Source organism: Rhincodon typus, chromosome 20 (assembly GCF_021869965.1).
Source record: "Rhincodon typus isolate 14 chromosome 20, sRhiTyp1.1, whole genome shotgun sequence".
Taxonomy (NCBI): Eukaryota; Metazoa; Chordata; class Chondrichthyes; order Orectolobiformes; family Rhincodontidae; genus Rhincodon; species Rhincodon typus.
Genome location: NC_063351.1, coordinates 52,031,892 through 52,042,353, shown reverse-complemented (window position 1 = coordinate 52,042,353; position 10,462 = coordinate 52,031,892). Strand labels below are relative to the sequence as shown.

The following is a 10,462-nucleotide window of genomic DNA, read 5'->3' as shown; positions in this document are numbered from 1 at the left end:
GTCATTTAATCGTCAAAGTGCACATTTCATTCTATTAAACAGAGGCTGTACTCTCACCAAGGTGGGGTGCCCAGAACTGCTCTCTGTACACAGGTGTGGTGGGCAAAAGCAAGTACAGAGCAGTCATTATCTCATTGAATGAACAGGCTGAAGAAACTAAATGGGTGCAGCTCCTTTCCCATGTTCTTAAATATGCAAGAAAATTAAACTCATTTGTCCAATACCTGATTTTATTTCTGTTTTCCGATTTAACCATACAATGTACTTGTTTAACCAATTTCCAAATCATTTGTGTGTCTTGTGACATCTAAAATAATGCAATCTAAAGGTAATTGCAATACAGATTATTTCCCATCGCTTTTCTGGAAAGTCACTTACAAATAGAATTTAATCAATTAAAACTGGCTAATTTAATCTCCTCAAAATGTACAATTTTCTAATGTACATAAAAATTGATAACTGTACATTAAATCTGTTAACCTAAGTGATTAATTTTGAATAACAGCATCAAATTTTAAATGCAACTTTATATTTAAGCAACAAATATAATTAAAAGCAAAACATTCAGACAAAAAAACTGATAAACTCTACAATGAGCTCAAAGGTACTTTGGTAAATATATGCAGAGATCTGAGACAATAACTTGTACTTATCAAGTGTTATTGAAAATAACATTATATTTGTGATTATTTCAGGATTGCTTTATTTCTCATGAGTTACCTTGGGGTTTTTTTTTATTAATTTCACTTATATACATGTCATAAGCAGGATCAAAACAAGCAAATGATATGACTTACTGCATCTAAACTACAGGGCTCAAAAACTCACAAATTAGTTTATATAACAATGAATCATTATTGGCAATATAAAAGATACACACATAGACAAGATTCCCTGGCATAATATTTCCCAGTAATCAAATAAATTTTTTAGTGAATATAATTGAAGTACGTCAATCGTTAAAGAGAGAGAGATTTAAAAAAACTAAGAATTAGGGCAGTCAACATGAAAGGAAAGAAAATTAACATGCACATTAGCAGGGTAACTAAAGATAGGAAAGTGATAAAGCAACCATCCTGTGTTTGCAAATAGTTTGCTCAGATTTCACAAAAATACAAGAAAATGGAATGCAAGAGTAACAAAGAGAATATGGACAAATCAGTACTACTGAGAAATATTCAATGGGGCCAAAAGTAGAACTGCCCAGAATACTGCAAAGACACAAGGAAAAAGCTAGTAGAAGTACTGACCATAAGTTCCAAAGTATCTTTGGAAACAGGAATATTTCAAAGGATTGGAGTATTGCACGTAGTTACATACCTGCTCAACAAGGGATAAAGTGAAAAGTCAGAACATTAGAAGCCAGAATCTTATCCCAGTGCAGACTACTGGAGTTGTATCACAAGTAGAAATGCATCAAATCTTTCGGGGTGGGGTGTGGGGGTGGATGGGTATGATCTAATAGTTTAAAGGACATGTCAGGTCAATCTTTCAATTAGCTGCAGAGGTAGGAACAGCAGTGGATAGGCTGGCAACTGCCCCACTACCAGCCAGCTTTCCAGTGTGCCAGCACAATCCCACCTCAGAGCCATTTCGGAGTCGCCCATTTCAGGGGAGTGCCACCCACCTGCCCATAGTCAGCTTGCAGGCTGCCTACTAATGAATAGAGGCAGCAATGAACACAGCAGCCTATCATTAAAGTTAAGCCCCTCACTGCCAGTATAACCACTGGAACACAGCTGCGACTAAAGGCCAACCAATGGAAGGATTTCTTCAGAGGATGCCTCTATTTTGAAGAATAAAAACTGAAAGAACTGTAGATGCTGAAACTGTTATCACTGTTATCAACTCTTTGTCTGTCCAACTGCTCTTCTCTCTCTTTAGGCTCTATCCTTTCGTTTACTCCCTACCCCAACCCCTCCCTTTCTTCTGCATATAAACTGATGTTTTCCCAGCCACCATCAGTTCTGAGGATGGGTCACCGGACCCGAAACATTAACTCTGTTCTTTTCTTCACAGATGCTGCCAGACCTGCTGAGCTTTTCCAGCAACTTTGTTTTTGTTCCTCCATCTTGAGGTACTTTCCTCACTCGCCAATCTACATTGGCAGTGCCTGCCTCTGAGGGAGGAGGAGTTGATCGTTTACTGTTGGGGAGTTTTTTTAGAGCCCTACCAGCTTCAGGTGCTCTTCACTCTAAATTGGACAGTACTGATGGAGACAGCCAGGCCTGCTGTGCTATCATTATCTGGGCACTGGTGCTTCATAATGACGTGATTGGAATCCAAGACAAAAACTTGGCCTATTGTATTTGATTAATTTAATTTGATTGAGAAAATCACACAGTGTAAACATAAAGAGAATGCAGTGGAAGTAGTTTATAAGAATTATCAGAAGGTGTTTAATAAGGTTTCACTGTAGACAAGTTATGGCAATTAGGATGCATGATTTGTTTTAAGGGCAATATTGATAATTGAGGATGTTTTCTGGTTGTGATCCACTAATGGATCTTGGTCTCTTACTTTCAGCTTTTATCAGTGACTTAGACATAAGCAGTTAAAAAAGATTGAAGTATGTTGGTGTTAACAAACTCGTGGTCTTGGCACTGAAGAGCAGCATACTGGGTTGTGTGGAGACGGATGTAGTTCACTGTTGAGAAATGTCAATCAAACATTTCGTGGTGTGGGGATGTGGAGAAAAATTAACAGACATAAACATTAACCAATAAAATCTCAATGAAAGAATAGAAATGATCTAGTTGTGCAGAAAGAAAAACCTTTTAAAATATAGGTAAAGCAAAATATTCAGGAGGAAGCAAATTTTCTGCTGTAAACATGGAGGCACGGAATACAAAAAATAGAAAGTGATGCTGAATGAATATGTCACAGATGAAACTTTTATAGTGTCTCTGAGCTATCTATTAAAGAAAAGAGTGCAATATATCTGGAATAGGAAATGAATCTTAGGAAGAAAGACTGAAGAATTTGGCAATTTTGTTTTACTTAAGAGAAGATTTCATACCATCTATTGGAGGATTTCAAAATTCTGAAATATTTTGAGAGAATAAACAGCAAAAGATATTGTGGATTCAGTAACAAGAGAATATGGGTTCAGAATCATCATTGAAAGAACAAGGGGAAACAGTGGAGCAAAAAACTTCCAGAACTTTAAAGAATAGGAGAAATAAGTCAACATGAAGATTATAAGGAAAAGGATAGCAAAACAGAGCAGGTGGGTCCAATTTAAGAGCTAGTACCAGCAATGGAACAGGTTGGATGCTGGAATTTCCATGATTCAGTTAATAATCTTTGTCGAATTTCATTGCAATTGGCTGTTTATGTCTACAATACAACAGTGACTACACTTCAAAAGTTCTTCATTGGCTGCAAAGCACTTTGGGCCATCCTGAGGTTATGAAAGGCACTCTATGAAGATACTAGATGAAAGTTTTTTGTCATCGTTCACATGGATATATTACAGAATAAATTTTAAATTGAAAATCCTAAATTGAAGTCAACATTACAGTACAAATATAAAAAATAGAACATCACAATGAGGTTTCAAGTCAACAATATAATCTTAATGTGAAGGTACATTTCTGGTTTTTAATCATTTGCTATACTACACAAGTCATATCTCACATATATTTTATATATAGTTTGTAGCTCATCTTGAATCTTCACTTTGTTGAATATATCCATTTTTACTTTCATGGCTTTAGAACTAAAAATCTGTTCTGTATAATATTTACCAAAACTACGTTTCTCTGAGTTCATTATTTTACGATGCCTTAGCCCTCTGATGCCTTCAAATTACAATCTTTGAATATTAGCATCTAATTGCTCACTCTGTTGATATGATGTCTTTTTGTCAACTGTTTTAACAAAGGTACTAACTTGCTTCTTTAAAAAAGCAGGGAAATGAATCTGAAGAACTTTAAATATTCATCCACTACATATTTGAAGATCTGAATTTCAAGGCATAACACATTGATTCACAGGAAAATAAAGTGCAAGTCTAAGAATGAACCATTTGGTGCAATCTAAGGAAATCAACAGCAGTTAAACCCTGGGTTTGTTTAAATGTGATACATTATATGATTTGTTTTTGTTGTGAAACCAGCATTTTGGACCAGATGGAGGTGCTGACGTCATTCGCAATGCAATTATTCAAACAGAGTGTACAGGACCAGCTGCATTGTCAGAGTCAGTATCCAGAAAATAAATCGCTCAACATACGGGAGAAGGCCTGGAGCCACACTGCTAGGATCTGTTAAAAATCACAAAGAGGTTAGAATTATTCCTTCCATTCATTAATAATTCTTTTCATTAAAAAATAAAATTGCTTCACATAAATTGTTTGCTGTATAATAGCAGCCAGAAGGTTTTGCCACTTAAGACATTTTACGCAATGTAATACGATACATTTAAATACTTGATCATTTAAGAATCTTCACATTCACTATTTTAATACAGATTGTTAAAAAATAATATTGCTTTATCTCACAAACATGTTAGAAAGGCTGGAGATTTGCTCCCATACTGTTATGAACAGAAGCCTACACTGAGTCACAGGGGTGTTAACTTGAGGGGAGTGCCTTGGTTGCTGATCTTCCCAAGTTTGAGGTGTAGATGGAGTGGACTCCTTCAGTTGGTCCTTGTCACAGCACAGCGTAGACTGAGAATTTACCATGGCGGGAAACTCAGACTGAAAACCAGCTTCTCAATACCCTTCAGGAAAATAACTCAATAACGTTTCCACTGATCCTTGCCTTTAGGCCATGTTTAAATTTCAATTTTTGACATACAAAATGTTGATCAATATTCTAACAGAGCTAGTCAAATGACAAAATAATGTGAAGTTTTTATTAATCCTATGTATAACCTTACTGGAATGATGCCAGTGCTAGGAGCAGCTCCTTTTTCAACACTGTATACTCTGGGTCAGAATCATATAAGACCAGGCAGCACAAGTTACATGTAGAATTTGCTTTCATACTCCTAAAATAATTCTTTCTAACTCCAACCTGAGAAATAATATTCCTCCAGAGTAACAATCCTTGATACATCTGAGCTACAGGGTGGCAATTACTGCCCAGTTCCAAGCATAGCTAAGCTATAGCTCTTTATCCACTGGGAACTGCATTGAGATTGCTGAAAAACTTCTTAATCAAAAATAGGAGCTGGAATAGATCATTCAATAATTGGGCCTGCCCTACCATTCAACAAGATTGTGGATAATCGTCTAAATCAACACCAGTCTCCTGCTTTCCCGAGGCAGCGGGAAGTGTAGATGGAGTCAGTGGATGGAAGCCTGGTTTGAGTGATGGACTGGACTATGTTCATGACTCTCTGTAATTTCTTATGGTCTTGGGAAGAGCAGTTGCTGTACCACACTGTGATACATCCAGATAGGATGATTTATATGGTGCATCTATAAAAATTGGTAAGAGTCCTTGTGAACGTGCCAAATTTCCTTAGCCTCCTAAGTCATTGTTGTGCTTTCTTGTCCGTCATGTTGATGTGGATGGACCAGGACAGATTGTTGGTGATCATCATTCCCCGGAACTTGACGCTATCGAACATCCCCACCTCAGCTCCATTGATACAGACAGGGGTGTGCCCTCCACTCCGCTTCCTGAAGTCAATGACCAGCTCCTTCATTTAGCTGATGTTGATGAAGAGATTGTTGTCTTTATACCATGCTGCTAAGTACTCAATCTCTTTCCTGTATTGTCACTGTTTGTGATCCGACCTATAACAGTGGTGTCATCAGGCAACTTGTAAATGGAGTTTGAGTAGTCATGAGTATAAGGAGTATAGTAGAGGGCTGAGTACACAACTTTGCGGGGCACTGGTGTTGAGGACTGTTGTGGAGGAGATGTTGTTGCCTATTCTTACTGATTGCAGTCTATGGGTCAGGAAGTTGAGGATCCAGTTACAGAAGGAGGAGCTGAGACCTAGGTCTCCTATTTCTCCTCATCTCAGCCTGAAATAGTTTACTGCTTATCCTGAGTCCATGGCCACTTGTTCTGGGCCCTCCAAAAAGGGGAAAACATCTTCCCTGCACTCAGCCTGTCCAAACCCTGTCAGGATGTTACATTGTAATGTTGCTGATTCTGGGCAATTAACAATGGTAAATAAATGCTTCTCTAGACAGTGACACCCAAATCCCATAAACAATTTTTTAAATGACAGCGTACTAACCTATTGTCCCAGTAGGTCATGCAGAATTGTTTCCCATTGTAGATTAATTAATACTGTGCACATGATACAATGTAGTGGAATGAAAGTTATATTTTTGCATTGGGTGGCACAATGACAATGAAAGTTTGACTGAATATTGGTTGACATGAGAGAGAATGACATTGATAGAGCGGAGCTGAATCAATTACATAGTTGTGCATTGTGAGGGGTTATAGCATTAGAATGGAGACATGACAAATTTATCGTCATTGTCATCAGGTATCCAAGAAAGCACATTCAGCTTTGGGCCAGATTGTGTGTCAGGAATGGGGCTAGGAATTGCAAAACTTTGTTTCTTTTCTTGGCAAATTTAGATTGTTAGAGGTGTACTTTTCAATATCCATTTCAAAGGATTCCTATTGTAATTACATGGTTCCCAAAGACTGTTCATGGTGGAGAATTAGTGATTGGAAATGGGGTATAAATAGGGACATAAAAAGGGCTGGGTGAGGGTTTCAGAGAGTTGTGAACACAGTCCAGTTCATTACACAAGCCAACCATCCACTTAGTGACTTCATCTAAACTTCTTGCTGCCTTGAGAAGACAGCCAACATAATCAAAGACCCCTCCCATGCAGTTATAGTCTCTTCCAACCTCTTCCATCAGGCAGAAATACAAACGTTTAAACACAGGTGCCAACACATTCAAGAACAGCTTTTTCCACTCTGTTATCAGACTTCTGAATGGACCTCGCAAATTTTAAATTTAAATGTTGATCTCGCTCTTTGTGTACCTTCTCTGCAGCCGTAGCATTGCATTCCTCACTCTGTTCTATTACCCTAATGCACGTTGTATGGTATGATCTGCCCGTACAGCACGCAAAACATAACTTATCACTGTACCTAGGTGCATGTGATAATAATAAACCAAATCGCAAAAATGAGGCACGAATGGAGATTATGAAGCAGCTTCAGACATACAGAAGGAGTGTGGGAGATGGGAGGGGGAGGCAGGAGGATGATGATGAGGGGGCATAAGAACTATATTGGAAAGCTCACATCTCTAGGAGATGAATGTATGCAAATGGACAAACTGATATCAGGCTTGGGTTTCCAAAGTGGAGAATGGGCCCAGCTTGCATTTCCCAGGTCCAACATGAAAATCCATCCCTATAAGTTTCATTACTTACATAGCTAACACAGACATACCTGTTGTACATTTTGCAGAGGCTTTGAATTTACCCAGTTTCTTTTCGTTATCCAGTTTATCCAGCTTGCTCTGATCAACATGTCCTGAGAAAAGAAAAATAACATCACTTTTTTGAATATAGCTTTGGGAAGACTGATCATAAACATCATCAATCCTTAGTTCAGTGCCATCATTTTCACATTTGAAACAAAGTTGTGGATTCACACCCGATGCCAAAGACTTATGTAATCTAGTCCAGGACTAATGCAATGTTGCAATGTTGAATGTGCCCTTTTTTCCTCTGATGAGACATTAAAAAAAGACCTCCCCCCAGCTGGAAGTAAAAAATCTATGGCACTATTCAATGTGAGGAGTGTGAGTGCCTTTGAGACTTAGCCAAAATGTATCCCTCAATTAACATCACAGAAACACCTTATCTCATCATTTACCACAAAGCTGCTATTGGAACCTGGCTGCGTGATCTAGCTATTGTATTTCCCCACTTTATAACAGTGGCCACATTTCAAATACATTTCATTACTATGAAATGGTCTGGAATGTTCTAACATCTTGAAAGATGGTGTATAAATCCATTCTTAGATGTTAACATTGAGATAATAAATATGATAATATTAGAAGCACTTAAATAAGAAATGACAGTCCATCTTGATGCTCTGTTGTAAGCAGATACCAACAGGTTATGGGTATTGCAGTTTCCAATGCACCCTATTCAGCTATAAAAGCTGCATACTGCAGCTTCAGGAAATGGAAATGGCAGCTTGGTATGATAAAGGAGAGATTTGCGAGGTTGTTGGGAGAACATGGGGAATTTTTATTTTGTATCTATCTTGATATAAGTCCTACAATCTGTAATGGGAAGGCAAGAGGACAGACCTCTTGCCCTACCCCAAATAAGGCCCTTAATAAATAATTCCCATTTAAAGTTCTCTTCCTGCTGTCCCGGGAATTGACTCAGCACCTGCCGAGATAGGGTCTGGGCTTGCCATGCAGGCAGCCCAACATGTGCAGGTTGCTCATGGCCTTCCACAGGCACTCTGTCTGACCAAGCAAGGAGTAGCCCACTGAGAGTCAGCTCCTTCTCTTACTGCCAATCACCCCTTCTTCACAGTCCTTACACTTCAACCACCCCTTTGCCACTCACCTGTGGCCAGGGACCCAGCAACAATACCAGGCTTTGGGTGTGTCTTACCGGTAGCAGCCACCACCCTCCCCAATCCCGGTGTTGGTCAATAGAGCTGCCAGGATATGATTTGGCTGGTGTGAAGCTTGCCTCTAGTGTATTTGACCTTGAGAAAGTCCTACAAAGTGTTTGAGTGGCACATGATAAGCCTCACCTAAAGGAAATGTTCAATAAAAACCAAAAGAACTGCATTTGCTATAAATCAGGAACAAAACCAGAAGTTGTTGGAAAAGCTCAGCAGGTCTGGCAGCATCTGTGAAGAAAATTCAGGGTTAACATTTCAGGTCTGGTGACCCTTCCTCAGAATTGATTGTAGCTAGGCAAATGTTGGCTTATATGCAGAAGATAGCGTGGGGGGGAGAGGGTAAGGAGTAAACAATAGATGGGGATAGAGGCCAAAGAGAAAGAAGAATAGTTGGACAGACAAAGGAGTTGATAATAATCTGGCTAGGAGGGTGTATAGCTGTTAACGGCAACTGTTAGTGGCTAACAATAGGTAGTGTGTAACAGAAGACCATGTGATAACAAGGCCTGGTGTGTGGATTTGGGGTCAAGGACACGGGAGAGCTCAGGCTCTAAAATTATTGAACTCAATATTGAGTCCGGAGGGCTGCAGGGTTCCTAAGTGAAAAATGAGATGCTGTTCTTCCAGCTTGCATTGAGCTTTGCAAACCTGAGGCAGAGATATTGACGAAGGAACAGGGTGGTGCATTAAAGTGGCAGGTAACCAGAAGCTCGGGGTCTTTTTCATGGGCAGAACGTAGATGTTCTGCAAAATGGTCACCCAGTCGACGCTTTCTCTCCCCAATGTAGAGGAGACCACATTGTGAGCAGCAAAGGCAGTAGACTAGATTCTGGAAAGTGCAGGTGAAGTGTTGCTTCAGCTGGAAGATATGTTTGGGCCCTTGGATACTGGGGAGGGAGGATGTAAATGGGCAGGTGTTACATCTTTGGCGGTTGCAGAGGAAGGTGCCATGGGGCTGTGGGGGAGGGAGGGGGGGTGTTAGTGTTGGGAGTGACCTATTGTTAGCCACTAACAGTCTCCATTAATAACTATTCACCCTCCTAGCCAGATCATTGTCAACTCCTTTGTCTGTCCAACTGTTCTCCTCTCTCTTTGGGCTCTATCCCCAACTATTATTTACTCCTTACCCCCAGCTACTATCAGTTCTGAGGAAGGGTCACCAGATCCAAAACATTAACTCTGATTTCTCTTCACAGATGCTACTAGACCTGCTGAGATTTTCCAGCAATTTGTGTTTTTGTATCATTTCGTTGTACTCTCTTCAATTTGTTAAAGTTCTTTCTCCATTAGGAAACCACGATTACACAATGTTGGTGATTGTGAGGGTTAACTTCCCTTTGATTCATCAGCGCAGGGCTCTGAGCAATCTATTAAAAACGCATCCACATTATGATGCAGCACTTAAATGGTGACATTTGAAGGCGTCAAAACATTTGAGAACTCCCTACTCTTCAGCAGGCTTTTCATTTTATTCACAAACTTCATACCCTATTCCACTGGGCAAAATGATATGCAGAAGGAAATCCACGTTTTGGCCCCATTTAGGCTGGGGAAGTTGACCTCAATGCTTTTGCATAGAAGGCATTTTCGATTTGCAAAAGGCCAGTGAAAATTGACACAGGCCTGGGATTTCAGAGGAAAATCACATTTTCTCCAAAAAAAAAATGTACTCATCTGTGCACCAAAATGCACCTGCACATCCAGTCAAAAATTCAACCTCAATGTCCAAAATGAATTCACATTTACACAGCAGAGATAGTAGGAACTGCCGATGCTGGAGACTCTGAGATAACAAGGTATAGAGCTGGATGAACACAGCAGGCCAAGCAGCATCAGAGGAGCAGGAAAGCTGACGTTTCGGGTCT

The 10,462-nt window shown here is 39.6% G+C and overlaps 1 protein-coding gene across 1 annotated transcript in view; it reads right to left on the bottom strand.

Moving 5' to 3' along the window:
• Window positions 1-212: 212 nt before the first annotated feature.
• The window catches only part of cusr (Copper-only SOD repeat protein), a 115,622-nt gene continuing 105,372 nt past the window's right edge, over window positions 213-10,462 (bottom strand). Inside the window, exons 9-10 of the mRNA XM_020535248.2 lie at window positions 7,392-7,475; window positions 213-4,267 (exon numbers count right to left, since the gene is read on the bottom strand). Of these exons, the coding sequence (XP_020390837.2) occupies window positions 4,164-4,267; window positions 7,392-7,475 (188 nt within the window). The 3' untranslated portion in view covers window positions 213-4,163. The remainder of the gene's footprint in view (window positions 4,268-7,391; window positions 7,476-10,462) is intronic.